We start from the raw sequence: 16459 nt of genomic DNA on the forward strand, positions 1-16459 counted from the left end.
TCTCATAATAGCTGGTAATATTTTGGGAGGCGATTCTGCCCAAACATTTGAACACGATTCCGCGAAAAAAGAAATTTAGACAACTTTTTTGCATTCACAACAAATATAATTCTTCAAATCGAACAAGTAGTTCCTGAGATAAGCCAGTTAAACTTCAAACGAAGTACTGAACAAACAAGCTCTTTAACTTAATATTATTATTAAAGATTTTAATATTTATAATGCGTGTTTTTTCAGTAACATGCTTCGTAAGATCGAGGACGAGAGCTTCGAAGGCAACGAGGCAGTGGAGAAGAGCAAAGGAAACGTTTCCAAGGCCGAGGACACTATTGAAGCTGCCCAGAAGGAAATTAGCGTGAGTCTCGTATTATACATAATTATAGCTCATGAAAATGCGATTCAAACTAAAATATGCTTTTTTTCGTAAACTTCTTACAAAGTATTTGAAATAGTCATAAAATATATTGCTTTTTGTCCGTTTCGGGTAAGCTGGTTGCTCGTGAAAAGAAATGGCAAGAAACTCACGGCTTGCTCTTTTAAAATGTCAATATATTTATAACAATTTCGTATTGATGATTTACTGTATGCAATTAAAAACAGTACAACAGTATAAGCAGTGAAAAAACTGTAATAAATCTATTAATATGCTCATCACTCATACACAGTTTTACTCGACCGTGCTGTAATTTTACGTGATAGCTGGCTTAAGTAAAACTCTGTACGATGGGCAAGTGGTTGGTTATGTCCCCACATTTTGATTTTTAATCGTGTTCGTCTCACTGGATGTGATTACTCATCATTACGCTAGCTACGCACAAACGAGCGAGTGTCAGTTCACCAGTATTTGGCCAACAACAAAGCTGAAAGATTCGATGCTTTTCTCAGTATTACTTGCTACTTGTACAAACGACAATAGGTGGGCGCAATTATTACAAAAATGCTATATCGAATGATTATACATTTCACGAACAAACACACGTAGGTATCGATTAGATTGTCCCATTCAGCTATGTTTCCTCAAGCCACCGACTCTGTTTTACGACTACAGAACACCATAACATAATTAATCTAATATATACTTAACAATATTATATTTCAGAGTGCTCTAGAATACTTAGACGGCGAAGGCGCCGCGGCTTTGTTGAAGGCTCGCAACCGCTCCGACCAGTTCGGCAAGCAGTCTGTCGACATGTCGGCTTTAGCCAAGGAGTCCAGACTCCTCGCTGAGAAGCTCGAGACAGAGGCCAGGAACATCAGGGAGATCGCTGACAAAGCATTCAACACGTCTATCACGGCTAATAATATCGCTAAAGATGGTATTACTAAGCAGGCTAATATTAGGTGAGTGGATTTCACAATAATAACATAAATGTCCTCTTACCCGAAAGTTGGCCACGGCGGCTAATTACACTGAAACCCATTGGTTGGTTTCAGAGGAGGTATTTGTCTATGGTGGCCAAGTGTGCACAATTCGCACATTCTGTTCCCTCTCTTTTATAGCCCGGTGGGAAGGTTGCACATTCGAAAACACATTTTTTTTCGCAAACTTAATGTTTCGGTATAATAATAATAATATATTTCACATTATCTGTTGCATACGCAAATTTGTTGTATGATTAATGTGGTTCTATCCAGAAATACTGTTTTAGCGCTCATTTGTACGAACATTGTGTTTTCTACCCGTCATGGCAGCACAGCCACAAATGCACAGCGTCGTAGGATTGTATAGTTAGACTCTGCTATATTTAAATTTAGTCTTATCTTAAAAATAACACGATTTTTAATGTGTAAAAGATTATATTACTTGGATAACAACAGTACTTTTCACCTAAATTCACACAAGCAGAGCCTAGTCTATTAAGCAATACAATACTTAAATTCATATTAAAATGTTACAGTGACGAAGTGAAAACTTTGACGAACGAGTTGAACGCAGCATCAGGCAAGCTGAGCAGCATGAACGAGCTGGCTGAGCAAGAGCTGAAGCGAGCCAAGGAGGTGTACGACAAGGCGCTGGGCTTGTACGCCGAGGTCAACACCACGCTGCTGCCGGACATCAGGCTCAGCAAGCTCAGAGACGACGCGCGCGAGATGAACAACACTGTGAGTACGACTGTTATATACGTGTACATACAAGTATATAAGAGAGCCAACATAATGATTGTTGTTAATAAACTTGAACGTAGTGCACTCATGTTACCGGCTGTTTTACCTGAAGGTGTATTTAGAGGTGTTAGGAAATACACTTATGCTTCCAGTTGTTATTCAAGAAGGTGTGGGTAACTGTGTATGAAAATACTTCCATGTTTCTGTCTGTTTTACCCGAAGGTGTAGTTAGAAGTATTAGAAAACACTTACATGTTTTCGACTGCTATACAAAAAGATGTATCAAAACGCTACCATGTTTCTGTCAGTTTTATCTGAAGGTATAGTGTAACGAACGAACGAAGAAGGTATAGTGAAGGTATAGTGTGTACAGGTGTAAGAAAACCGGTTGTTTCACTCTGTAATACACGAAGGCGTAAGCAGAGGAGTATGAAAATACACTAATGTTTCTGGCTTGTATACCCAAAGCATAAGGCATAATGTGTATTAAAATATTTTCACAATTCTTATCCGACACCAGTCACCAACTCCACTAAGACAGTTTACGTAATTACATATTTAATGACAATTACAGATAGACGAGAAATCCTCGGAATTAGAACGTCTGCAAGCTGAGAACGAGGAGACGTTAACCCAGTTGGAGGGCGCCATCAAGCAAGGCCGTGGTCTGCTGGAGCAGGGCCACGACCGGCAGGAGGAGCTCAACGACCTGCTGGTGCGGCTCGACGAGCTGCAGGAACAGGCCAGGAACGACGTCGCGCTCACCAACCAGACGCTGAGGGACGCTAATGAGATTTATAAGACGCTTAAAGGTAATCGCATAATATAAATAAATATATAATTGGACAACTCACACAGTCGTTGGATTATAAACTAAGCAGCAATAATTATAATCTACTATAGAGAGAGAACAATAATAAATATTGTTTCCTTTCCATCTCATGATAGTGGGGTCTGCCTTACTAATCTTACTCCTTCACTTCACTCTATTTTCGCAAACCTCACATTCGCATTTTGGCTCACAGGCTATCGGTATATAGCTGAAATTACAGGTAGCCGTACTCTTTCCTAACAAAATCACATTGATCCAAGAAAAAAACTATCAAACACGGCATCTATAACAGCTTTATTTACTTTATTCCACCAGAATTCAGCGACAAGGTGACAAAATCCCGCCAGCAAGCGGAACAGGCCGCGCTGGACGTGCCGGCCGTGCAGCAGAAGATCCAGGCGGCCGAGGAGAGCATCAACAGCATCACGGAGCAGCTGTACACGGCCAGCGACCGCGCCAAGGAGGCCAGGGACCTCGCGCAGCAGGCGCAGAACAACTTCGCCGCTAACGCCTCTCAGGTACACCTTCATCTATACTATACTAGCTTTTACCCGCGACTTCGTCCGCCACCGAAATTTTCAGTCATTTATACGCGGCAAAAAGTTGCTATGTCCTTTCTTGGGTATCAAAATATCCTCATACCAAATTTCATGCAAATTGGTTCAGTAGTTTAGGCGTGATTGAGTTGTTACTCAATCAAATGCGAAAGTAACTCTGTCACTGAGTTACTTTCGCATTTATAATATTAGTATGGATAATATTATAAAGCTGAAGAGTTTGTTTGTTTGAACGCGCTAATCTCAGGCCGATTTTTTTTTCGCTGTGCCAATCTGCAATCAGTATATGAAAGTGCTACTTTAAGCAGATTTTTTAGGGTTACTGTGGTTCGAATTGAGAAAATATTTTTGTGTTGAATAGACCATTTATCGATGAAGGCTATAGGCCATCATCACACTACGACTAATAGGAGCAGAGCACCAGTAGAAAATCTTACAAAAGTGGGGTAAATTATGACCCATTCTCTCTTATGTGACGCAAGCGAAGTTGCGCGGGTCAGCCAGTTTGTGGTGATCCTTAACTATATCTGGCCAAATCTGGATTCATCATTAGTATGCCGACAGATTCCTTGCTATCTATACTAATCGATACTAATATTATAAAGCTGAAGAGTTTGTTTGTTTGAACGCGCTAATCTCGGGAACTACTGGTCCGATTTGAAAAATTCTTTATTGAATTATTATTATATTATTATTAGTATTGGATAGCCCATTTATCGAGGAAGGCTATAGGCTATATAACGTCACGCTACGACCAATAGGAGCAGAGTACCAGTGAAAAATGTTACAAAAACGGGGAAAATTATGATTCTCTTATGTGACGCAAGCGAAGTTGCGCGGGTCAGCTAGTGATTAATGATAGTGGTTTAAGAATCTTGTTTACAGAAACGTTTAAAAAATGTGTTAATGAATCCTTGTGTTTGCAGGCGGCTCATGAAGTGAGGTTAAAGTCAGCTACTGCGAAGGCAGAGGCCACGAAACTGAGAGACGAGGCTGATAAACTATCCAGTAAGTGTTTAAATACTTAATAGATTCTAGATTTTAATATAACGCGTATTTTTTTTGTATACAACACACATACATTGTTAGACACATGTAAGTACACAAACTTTATGACTATCGTGTTGATGAAAAAATTAGCCAACTCACGATCTCCTTATTTAAAGTTCGTACATGTAAAGTAATATCTATACTAATATTATAAAGCTGAAGAGTTTGTTTTTTTGTTTAAATGCTAGTCTCAGGAACTACTGGTCCGATTTCAAAAAGTATTTCAGTGTTAGATAGCCCATTTATCGAGGAAGGCTATAGGCTATATATCATCATGCTACGACCAATGGGGGCAGAGTACCAGTAAAAAAAGGTTACAAAAACGGGGAAAATTTTGACCCACTCTCTCTTATGTGACGCAAGCGAAGTTGCGCGAGACAGCTTGTTTATAATACTACGCCCATAGCGTATAATTAAAGACTACATCTTTCTCTATGAGAACTTTCATAAACTAAGTAATTCTAGTATTTTTTGGTTTGACTAGTGGTAACAAAAAATAATCTTGTTCAAGTTATGAAGGTAGTAAGTTATCTATTGAAATGTATGGTCTTACCTCTTTTAGATTTATCATCAGTAATGAATATAGCAAGATTCTAACTTGTATTCTGTTGTATAATTACAGCTCGAGTGGAAGGCACGGCCAAGCAGATTGAAGACTTGGAGAAGGAAGCCGCTGAGAACATGCAGCTCACTAGAGACGCTAAGATGAAGGTATATTACCAACGGTTTAACTATTGGTTTTATCACACTACACAAAAATGTAAAACTGATTAGAATGTTGCCGTTGTCGAATATTATGATTAAGGCATTATCCAAAACCATTTACCTCCATTTCTGAGGTACATTTAGCGGTAGTTTATCTATTCAATAGCGTTTAAACTCATATAAAAAACGCGATTGAATAGATAAACTACCGCTAAATGTACTCAGAAACCGGGCATTAGTCAGGTGCTTAATTCTTCTATTACAATAAGTTGATTTGTGTTCCAGGTTGGTCAAGCGAACACAGACGCCAGGGAGGCTGAGAAGCAGGTGACCAAGGGTCTGGACGACTTGAAGGTCATCATGGAGGAACTGGAGAACTTGCCCACGTTGGACGCGCAAGCTCTTGACAGATTAGGTAAGCAGAAGAAATTACAGCTTCGACAACTCCCCTGCAACGATACAAATTCCTCTGATTATGTACAACTTTGACTCAAATGGGTAGACTAAAAGGGGCAATACGAACCGCAGGTTTCTCTGACCCGAAAACAAGTGAACTGCGTTTAAGAAATCAAAAATCTGGAAATATTTTTCATTTGGTCATCTGAAAAACAAGGCTATCAAAGCGACATCTGTAATTGAAGTTTATAACCTTGTAGCCTTTCAGCACCATAAGCGCCCATTACTGCTTGTGGTTCGGATAAAAGTAGGTACAACAATCACTAGTGAATATACTAGTTTTGTTACTATGCTGTAGATGGCGCTAAACAAAAAATGTCCGTCGTTTACTTATCTGTTTGACAGATGACGCTGTACAAAAGGGTGTAGTTTATTTATTTGACCGACAGATGGCGAAGAAGTCGTTTTTTGAAAAACCGCTTTTTGTTCTAAAACTTTGATTTCAACAGTGCTATTGTTTGCTCTATTACAGAGGAAAGTTTAGACAAAGCAGAGAAAGATCTCAAGGCGGTGGACTTGGACGGAAAGATCAAGAGTTTGACTGAGGCCAAGAATAATCATCAAAGGTACAATATTTTCAATCATTTACTGCTATGAATGTGCAGTGCAGTTAAGAAAGGCAAAGTATATTAATAGTCACATACGACCACTGAGTTTAAATAAGCTCCCGTGTTTTATTTAATAGTTATTAAAGGGTTCTTGCGCTGCATATGTTGTCACGGTTCCTAACCGTTTAAGTCCCATTTTATTTTTTCTTTCTACATTTACTGCACACCAAAAGAAGCGTTATTAATTTGACTGATCAATGATCATAAGTCCAAAACTTACACAAATACGCCTTCGTTTGACTGAGAAACACTGAAAGCTGTTACTAATAAGTGATACTCCAACAGATGGATGAAACAGTACGAGGACGAGCACGATCACTTACGCTTGGAGGTGGACAACATCAAGGACATATTGAACCAGCTGCCGGACGGGTGCTTCAAGCGCATCGTGCTGGAACCGACCGAGGCGCCGCCCAGCAGAGCCAACTTTAGGTAGAGCCCGACACTACATGTTGTAGGGCACTCACTAACTACAAACTCCTACTGAGCCAGCCACTCGACATGCTTCAACTATGCAATTTTATGTTTCTGATAATGTTCAAATGTTTCACCGTTTTTGAATCTTCATAAAGAGTAGATCTGTCTGGTAGTCAGTAGTATGTCGGTGTGTAAGTGTTTGATGAAACTATTGCTAGATTGCTTCAAGAACTATAAGTTTAGCGGCTTTCCTTTGTGTGTGTGCAGTACATAGAGGCTTGGAGTTATGTGTGTATACTTGTATAATATTTACGTCAATCTAAAACACTGTCGACAAAAATGTTTGTTTGTTACCTTATTGTACACCTTGTACTGTATTCTTTTATTTGCTTTGTTAAATAAGTGCTGAAATAATTAAAAGTTGATCACAAATACAAGGAATAGATTGGGCATTCTGTTAAGCAAAAGCACTGTATGTCGACAGTCTGTTGTACTGGCACGGCAGTGTAATGCCCTGGACTGACGTCATAGAGTTATGCTCGATCCAGCCTCTATCTTCAAATTACGATCATGTTGTTGAAAGAATAAACTCAGATCTGATAGTGTCATATTATAGTATGTTGTGTTGAGACGTAGTGCCCTGCAACGACGGAATAAATAAGTGCCTTATGTTACTATAGTTATATAATAAATGTTAAATATAAAACAAGTATGTCTATCTCGTATGAGCATTGAGCATGAATGAATGAGTCGAATGTACCATGAATCAACAATATTGAAGTACATTATATTATTATAATATACACAAGTAAAGTGTACATTGTTTGATGCGATGTTGTTATCTACTAGATATCTACAAACTGCATTTACGACGAGCATTTCCCAACTTAGATTTATTCAAAATACGATAATGAGGCTTTTCAAATAAATGTTGTGCCATAACACATTATATTCGGTACATTGTAAATATACGTGTGTTTCATAAGTTTCATGAAATTCTGCTTTTTATATTCCCTTTTGATGTTCGCCAAAGAATTGACGATTATGTGTGTTATCTTAGATATTTTTTACTATAATTTTTATATTTCTTTTACTGAAAGAATAATTTTGTGAGTAATATAATTTGTATTGTAGCTTATTTATTTGTAATAAAACATGGACACGAGTTATGTATTTTATTTGTTTTATTAAGTTGTCATTGGAAGTAAGTATGATTTATATAAATAGTGTAAAGAGCGCGCATGTTCTAGTGACATAGAAGACACGTTATTCTCTCTGCTTACCTTAGTTCTATGTTGTGTGTTAGATCTGTACATAGATTATAGGTTTTTGCTTTTGTATTTCCTTGTTGAACACTGGGTTCAGCACAAATTTAGAATTCATGTCAAGATCTGGAGGCACCGGAGTGTCCTCGCCACGACGAGCCAAGCGAAGCGCAAGGGCACCTATATTGTATTGAAGAGTCGTATTTTCGAAATACGTGATTTATAATGTGTCAGCCGCACATAAAGAGTTTACAAATTCTATACTTTCGACAAAACGCATCAAGTATTTCGCCGCCATTTAAGTGTTAATCTAGGCCCTATACATTTAGGGTTAGACATGTAGAGTAGGGAGCTTGGCTTAACATGAGATCTGACTACTTATTTTACAGTGCTCCATGTGGGGTTGATATATCAGCAGGATAGTCATGGGATGACAATTTAGAACTATCCTGATAAAATAGAGATAGTTTCATGATATTAGATAATTAACTATGAAGATAGTCTTGGAGATATATTTTATTTAAAAGAGTGACTAAGTACTTCTTGCCAGCTCTTCTCATTGTCTCCCCTCCCGATTTGGTGACTTAACTAATAGTATCTTAATAATAAAAAGTTCAAGTATTTTGAACTAAATGATGATGATGTTGCTGGTGTTGCACACACTGCCTGGTGACCTGTAGCAGGCTGCTGAGTCTTTTACAGTGGTTCCTTTATCGGTACCTGTTGGTAGTGAAAGGGTAGGTCCTTGGGGTGGCATGAGACCGTAAGGTTGTGTACCGTGTCAGTACACTGTTAGGGTCTCACGATATCTACGATACCAATATCCCTGATTATGAATAACTTTGATGAATGTCTAGACTCAAATGACTGGAAGGTAATAGGGAATACGACAATCCCTGACCAAGAAACAAGTAAACCGCACTTGGGAGTTAAAATAATCCTGTAATTAAGATATTATTCACCCTGATCATTGAGAACACAAGGCTATCAAAGCGATATGCGCAATTTAAGTTTATAACTTGTAGCCTTTCAGCGTCTCATAGCTGTTTGTGGTTCGGATAAAGGCAGGTACAGCTACTACTAGGACACATCTCAGTCTCATGTGTGTGCTGTAGATAGCGCTAAATAAAAAATGCCAATACTCTACTAATGTGTCCCATAGACTTCACTGTAAACAAATGTGGTCGTTTTTGAAAAATGTTATATTTGAATGAAACATGGCTTGTGGATTTTTATTTAAGTAAAACGTTTGGACAACGCAGAAAAGGATCTCACAGAGGAGGAGTTGGATAGAATACTTAATCAAGAGTTTGACTGAGGCCATGCCATGCGAAAAGTCAAAGAGTAAAACATAGACGTTCTGTTCGCATGTTAGTAATATCTGTAAGAAATAGTGCTTCTGGTCATTCATGCCTTTCTTACAACGAGGAAATTAATGTTCCAGGTTGGTCAAGTGAACAGGGATGCTACGGAGGCTGAGTAGCAGGTTACCAAGAGTCTGGACATAATTTGTAGCAAATTGTTTTGCCTATACATGTGTTTTATATATTTTTATACAATTAGCGATATCTAAGACGTATGTATGTATGTCGGACGTCACGCCCTTCGTCGCCGCCATATAGTGTTCGTCGTCGCTAGGCGCGGCCGCTGCCGTGTACTAACTAAGTGCCTAGTTCATGTCAATACGCCGGTATCCAATCATTTCCTACGCTTTTCCATATCCACCCACCTTACCATCGAAATTTCTGCTTTTAGTGCTTCATATTATTGTACAGCAGGACCATGTTACTATAGTATTATTGGCTCATCACGTGTTGACATGATGAGCCTTACAAAAATATAGAAAAAAGATGCAAAACCTCTTCAACCTGGAAAGAACATTAGGAACCTGAAATACAAGAAAAGTATTAAAGAATGTCGGAATGTTCTACCTCTACCACCATACCGTAACAAGGACACGCTCGGGTAGTCATTCTGCTGCGAAGAATCTTAACACCGCCTTTTAATTTTACCATTTTGTAGCACTAGTGCCATCTTTTGTACCAAAGATGATCCTACCTAGCATCTCTGCTACTGGGCGGACGGCGCACGCGTCGTTGCCGCACCGTTTGATGTACTTCATACTTCGATCATTTGATCTATCCCGCCAGTGCCGCCCGAACTTGTGACTGGACACACATATCGGTGCATTCCGCGCACTAAAAACTAATAATTTAAGTTACCATTAGCCATTGCGCATAAAGGACGCTTATTTATCGTTGTTATTTGAGTTTTTAGTATAATTAAATAGTAATAGTAGCCTACTGTTTTGTGTATTTCATACATTTCAATGATAAGTGTTTACCTACTGCGATACCCACCCGCCATAGTGTTATTGATGGTTTATCATTATTAGGTAGTGAGAGTTTGTGTTGTTTCCGCGGTGCCTAATACCCATCATATAGGTATATTATGTTCCCTGGATTCGACTGGAGATTTGTTATTAGCGAGGGTACGCGCTTAGAACTTTGTATCCGTCAAGCTGGCGATCACATTCAACACGAACAAATGTAAACATTGTGCATCGGTTTCCAAGATAAACTGTGCTCGTAGTGATAAGTGATTAGTGTTGATTAATAAGTAACAATATCTTAGTGGTAAGTAGGCAGTAGGTAGGGACTTTGAGGGTCATCATGGAGGAACTGGAGAACTTGCCCACGTTGGACGCACAAGCTCTTGACAGATGAGGTGAGCAGTAGAAATTGCAGCTTCGACAACTAATGTTGAAGCAGTCATTTTGTTGTTCTTTCTAGAATTGCGCATCTTTCTCTTCCGTTTCAACATATGTATTTACACAGATGCTCTTGGGCACACAGGTTCTATAATGTTCCTGACCCGACAACTAGTGAACAGTGCTTAAAAGTGATAAAATCAGGAAATTAAGGTATTTTTCGTTTGGTCGTCAGGAACACAAGTCTATCAAAGCGACATCTGTTATTAAGGTTTATAACCTTTCAGCCATTCAGTACCATAAGCGCCTACTTTAGTTTGTGGTTCGGATAAAAGTAAGTACAGCAGTAACTAGATCACATCTTAGTTTTGTAAGTATGTTGTAGATGGCGCTAAACAAAAAATATTGTAGTTTACTTATCTGTTTAATAGATGGTGCTGTACAAACATGCTGTAGTTTATTTTCCGGCCGACCGATGGCGCTGTAGTAGTTTTTTGAAAAACTGTTTTTTCTTCTGAAGCTTTAATTTTAACAGCTCTGTTTTTCGTTCTTTCACAGAGGAAAGCTTGGACAAAACAGAGAAAGATCTCAGAGCGGTCGACTTTGACAGAAATATCAGGAGTCTGACTGACGCCAAGAATAATCATCAAAGGTACAATATTTTCAATCATTCACTGCTAAGAATGTGTAGTTTAGTTGAGAAAGACAAAGTATATTGATAGTCACATACAATCACTAAATTTAAATAAGCTCCCTTGTTTTATTTAATAGTTATGTAAGGGTTCTTGCGCTGCATATGTTGTCACGGTTTCTAACCGCTTATGTCCCATTTTATTTTTTCTTTCTACATTTACTGCATACCAAGATTAGCATTACAAATTTTAATGATCATAAGTCCAAAACTTACACAAATACGCCTTCGTTTGACTGAGAAACACTGAAAGCTGTTACTAATATGTGATACTCCAACAGATGGATGAAACAGTACGAGGACGAGCACGATCACTTACGCTTGGAGGTGGACAACATCAAGGACATATTGAACCAGCTGCCGGACGGGTGCTTCAAGCGCATCGTGCTGGAACCGACCGAGGCGCCGCCCAGCAGAGCCAACTTTAGGTAGAGCCCGACACTACATGTTGTAGGGCACTCACTAACTACAAACACCTACTGAGCCAGCCACTCAACATGCTTCAACTATGCAATTTTATGTTTCTGATAATGTTCAAATGTTTCACCGTTTTTGAATCTTCATAAAGAGTAGATCTGTCTGGTAGTCAGTAGTATGTCGGTGTGTAAGTGTTTGATGAAACTATTGCTAGATCGCTTCAAGAACTATAAGTTTAGCGGCTTTCCTTTGTGTGTGTGCAGTACATAGAGGCTTGGTGTTATGTGTGTATACTTGTATAATAATTACGTCAATCTAAAACACTGTCGACAAAAATGTTTGTTTGTTACATTATTGTACACCTTGTACTGTATTCTTTTATTTGCTTTGTTAAATAAGTGTTGAAATAATTAAAAGTTGATCACAAATACAAGGAATAGATTGGGCATTCTGTTAAGCAAAAGCACTGTATGTCGACAGTCTGTTGTACTGGCACGGCAGTGTAATGCCCTGGACTGACGTCATAGAGTTATGCTCGATCCAGCCTCTATCTTCAAATTACGATCATGTTGTCGAAGGAATAAACTCAGATCTGATAGTGTCATATGTATGTATGTTGTGTTGAGACGTAGTGCCCTGCAACGACGGAATAAATAAGTGCCTTATGTTACTATAGTTATATAATAAATGTTAAATATAAAACAAGTATGTCTATCTCGTATGAGCATTGAGCATGAATGAATGAGTCGAATGTACCATGAATCAACAATATTGAAGTACATTATATTATTATAATATACACAAGTAAAGTGTACATTGTTTGATGCGATGTTGTTATCTTATCTTATCTTATCTTAGGGGTGGGGGTGCCAGTTAATGCCTGGCTGACACTTCGACCATTCCTGATCCTTTGTGTCACCCCCTCCTTTGCTACTCTAGACGTTGGGGGGCAGGGCAAAACTTATCAGTTTTGCTATGCACCCCACCGGAAGCAGCCTGTAGTCTTCTGGTTTAGGGTAACCGCATCCTAGAAGATCCATTCTTTTCCTTCCTAAAGCATCACACTCGCACAGTATGTGTTTCATGGTTTCTGCTTCTTCATTGCAGTGCCTGCATTTGGGGTCATCTATGGCTCCTATTTTGTTTAACATGTAGTTCGTGCCGTAGTGTCCTGTGAAAGCACCAAGTATTTTCTTGATGCTGTCTTTGCTGAGGTTTATTAGGTTATTACTCCAGCTTTTGTTGTTATCTACTAGATATCTACAAACTGCATTTACGACGAGCATTTCCCAACTTAGATTTATTCAAAATACGATCATGAGGCTTTTCAAATAAATGTTGTGCCATAACACATTATATTCGGTACATTGTAAATATACGTGTGTTTCATAAGTTTCATGAAATTCTGCTTTTTATATTCCCTTTTGATGTTCGCCAAAGAATTGACGATTATGTGTGTTATCTTAGATATTTTTTACTATAATTTTTATATTTCTTTTACTGAAAGAATAATTTTGTGAGTAATATAATTTGTATTGTAGCTTATTTATTTGTAATAAAACATGGACACGAGTTATGTATTTTATTTGTTTTATTAAGTTGTCATTGGAAGTAAGTATGATTTATATAAATAGTGTAAAGAGCGCGCATGTTCTAGTGACATAGAAGACACGTTATTCTCTCTGCTTACCTTAGTTCTATGTCGTGTGTTAGATCTGTACATAGATTATAGGTTTTTGCTTTTGTATTTCCTTGTTGAACACTGGGTTCAGCACAAATTTAGAATTCATGTCAAGATCTGGAGGCACCGGAGTGGTCTCGCCACGACGAGCCAAGCGAAGCGCAAAGGCACCTATATTGTATTGAAGAGTCGTATTTTCGAAATACGTGATTTATAATGTGTCAGCCGCACATAAAGAGTTTACAAATTCTATACTTTCGTCAAAATGCAACAAGTATTTAGTCACCATTTAAGTATAGTATCTAGGCCCTATGCGTTTAAGGTTAGATATGTATAGTAGGGAGCTTAGCTTAACATGTGATCTGACTACATTTTTTTACAGTACGAGCTACATTATAGTTTACACTAAAATAAAGCCTAACTAAAAGTACCTATGTCTGACGCAGCAGTTTCATGTCATAGGTAAGTGTTATTTTATTATTAAAACAACATTTCTAGTCATAACATAACGGTTTGTATAATTTTATTGTGAAGGTTGCAGAGCATCACACTCCGCCAGCGATCGCGCTAATGAAGCCAGGGACAGAGACTCCAAACCGTGTTTACAGTTAATATATTATAGTCCTAAAATAAAGATATTTTTTACATCGAAACCACAAGGCTATCAAGGCTACATTTGCACATAACAGTTTTATGAATGTGATGTAGTTGGCGCTAAATAGAGAACGGCGATAGGGTCAGCGCAGACCGAGAGGAGCGCAGCGGAGAGGATTATTTTAACCCACTTGAAAATGAACTTTAAAAATTATTAAAATAAAGTGCATAAGTGCTTGAACCTGACAAAAAATGCTCGCGCGTCCTCGAGGATGCGCGGGTATCTCCGCGCGGCATCGCGTCGCCGCCGGCATCGTACGAAAAATTTCAATGTTGTTACTGAGTTTAAAGTGGGAGAACGTCATTTTTATTCTTCTTCAGCAAAAGAGCAATTATAATCATGGCCCAGTCCACCATCGTTGATGAATTTTCACGATAAACTGGCCCGTTTTTGTAGAATGGTAACCTAGAACGCTCTCCTCGCGCAGGCTCGAGCAGTCGCGAGCATGCTCGAGCATCCGCGAGCCGTAAAGAAAATGCTCGAGACCGCACGAGGATTATTCCGGTCTGTCTGCGCTGGGCCTTATTCCGCTCTGTCTGCGCTGGGCCATACTCTACTTAATGTGTCCGATAGATTGCATTGTACATAAATGTTTATCAATTTGACCAATACATGGTGTTGCAGATGATTTTGAAAAGAATTACATTCGGATAAAACTTTGTACAAAACATGGCTTTTGCTAGTTTTATTACAGAAAAACGTTTGGTCAAAGCGGAATATTATCTCATAGAGGTGGACTTGGATAGAAAAATCAAGAGTTTGACTGAGACCATTCTATATCTTAAACATAGACGATGCGGAAAGTCAAAGAGCAAAACATAGACGCTCTGGAGATGTGATGCTTGAGACACAATACATGTTAGTAATATCTGTAAGAAATAGTCCTTCTGCTCATTCATGCCTTTCTTACAATGAGTAAATGGATGTTCCAGTTTGGTCAAGTGAACAGGGATGCTACGGAGGCTGAGTAGCAGGTTACCAAGAGTCTGGACGACTTGAAGGTCGTCATGGAGGACCTGGAGGACTTGCTAACGTTCGACGCACAAGCTCTTGACAGGTTAGGAAACATATTTTAGTTCAAGTCTCCAAGTCAAGTGGCAAGGTCGAGAACGAATGTAGTCCGTTGAAATGTTACATGAGCTTAGAATATTTACGACAACGCAATTTTACGTTTGGGGCCTGTGTGAGAGGTGAATAAAAGTTTAACGCCGCCATTTCCAAAATACGCGTGAATACGCTTTTTTCGATATTTCGGAAACTAAGTATGCGTCTTGGAAAAAAAATTAAAGAAAATTAAAAAAAAACATAATTTGTAGCAAATTGTTTCGCTTATACATATGTTTGATATATTTATATACAATTAGCGATATCTAAGACGCATGATTGTATGTCGGACGTCACGCCCTTCGTCGCCGCCAAAGAGTGTTCGTCGTCGCTAGGCGCGGCCGCTGCCGTGTACTAACTAAGTACCTAGTTCACGTCAACACGCCGGTATCCAATCATTTCCTACGCTCTTCCATATCTCTACCCACCTTACCATCGAAATTTCTGGTTAAAGCGTATCATTTTATGTATAGCAGGACCATGTAACTATAGTATTATTGGCTCATCACATGATGAGCCTTCCAAAAATTTAGAATAAGGAAGGCAAACCTCTTCAACCTGGAAAGAACATTAGGAACCTGAAATACAAGAAAAGTATTAAAGAATGTCGGAATGTTCCACCTCTCCCACCATACCGCAACAAGGACACGCTCGGGTAGTCATTCTGCTGCGGAGAATCTTAACACCGCCTTTTAATTTTACTATTTTGTAGTACTAGTGCCATCTTTTATACCAAAGATGATCCTACCTAGCGTCTCTGCTACTGGGTGGACGGCTCACGCGACGTCGCCGCACCGTTTGATGTGCTTCGATCATTTGATCTATAGATCCTGATTTGGCTATCAAAGCTACATTTACACATCATACTTTTACGAAAGTGCTGTAGATGGCGCTATACAAAAAATGCCGATAGTCACAGTGTTTATTACAGAGAAACGTTTGTACAAAGCAGAAAATGATCTCAAAGAGGTGGACTTGTATAGAAAAATCAAGAGTTTGACTGAGGCCATTCTGTATCTCAAACATGGACGATGCGAAAAGTCGAAGAGCAAAACATAGACGCTCTGGAGATGTGATGCTTGAGACACGATACATGTTAGTAATATCTGTAAGAAATAGTGCTTATGGTCATTCATGCCTTTCTTACAATGAGTAAATTAATGTTCCAGGTTGGTCAAGTGAAAACAGATGCTACAGAGGCCGTG

The 16459-nt window shown here is 38.8% G+C and overlaps 2 protein-coding genes across 2 annotated transcripts in view; both read left to right on the forward strand.

Moving 5' to 3' along the window:
• LanB2 (laminin subunit gamma-1) overlaps window positions 1-7896 on the forward strand; it is a 40527-nt gene extending 32631 nt beyond the window's left edge. Inside the window, exons 20-29 of the mRNA XM_076135081.1 lie at window positions 238-355; window positions 1100-1341; window positions 1899-2103; window positions 2681-2918; window positions 3254-3456; window positions 4422-4503; window positions 5168-5256; window positions 5536-5665; window positions 6179-6272; window positions 6600-7896. Coding sequence (XP_075991196.1) covers window positions 238-355; window positions 1100-1341; window positions 1899-2103; window positions 2681-2918; window positions 3254-3456; window positions 4422-4503; window positions 5168-5256; window positions 5536-5665; window positions 6179-6272; window positions 6600-6750 — 1552 coding nt within the window. The 3' untranslated portion in view covers window positions 6751-7896. The remainder of the gene's footprint in view (window positions 1-237; window positions 356-1099; window positions 1342-1898; window positions 2104-2680; window positions 2919-3253; window positions 3457-4421; window positions 4504-5167; window positions 5257-5535; window positions 5666-6178; window positions 6273-6599) is intronic.
• Window positions 7897-10447: 2551 nt separating this feature from the next.
• On the forward strand, window positions 10448-13394 carry LOC142986735 (uncharacterized). The gene is made up of 3 exons (XM_076135348.1): window positions 10448-10487; window positions 11265-11358; window positions 11679-13394. Exons 1-3 carry the CDS (start codon window positions 10448-10450, stop codon window positions 11827-11829), a joined length of 285 nt encoding a protein of 94 aa, XP_075991463.1. The 3' UTR covers window positions 11830-13394.
• Window positions 13395-16459: the final 3065 nt, after the last annotated feature.

The sequence above is a fragment of the Anticarsia gemmatalis genome, chromosome Z (assembly GCF_050436995.1).
Source record: "Anticarsia gemmatalis isolate Benzon Research Colony breed Stoneville strain chromosome Z, ilAntGemm2 primary, whole genome shotgun sequence".
In the NCBI taxonomy this organism is placed as follows: Eukaryota; Metazoa; Arthropoda; class Insecta; order Lepidoptera; family Erebidae; genus Anticarsia; species Anticarsia gemmatalis.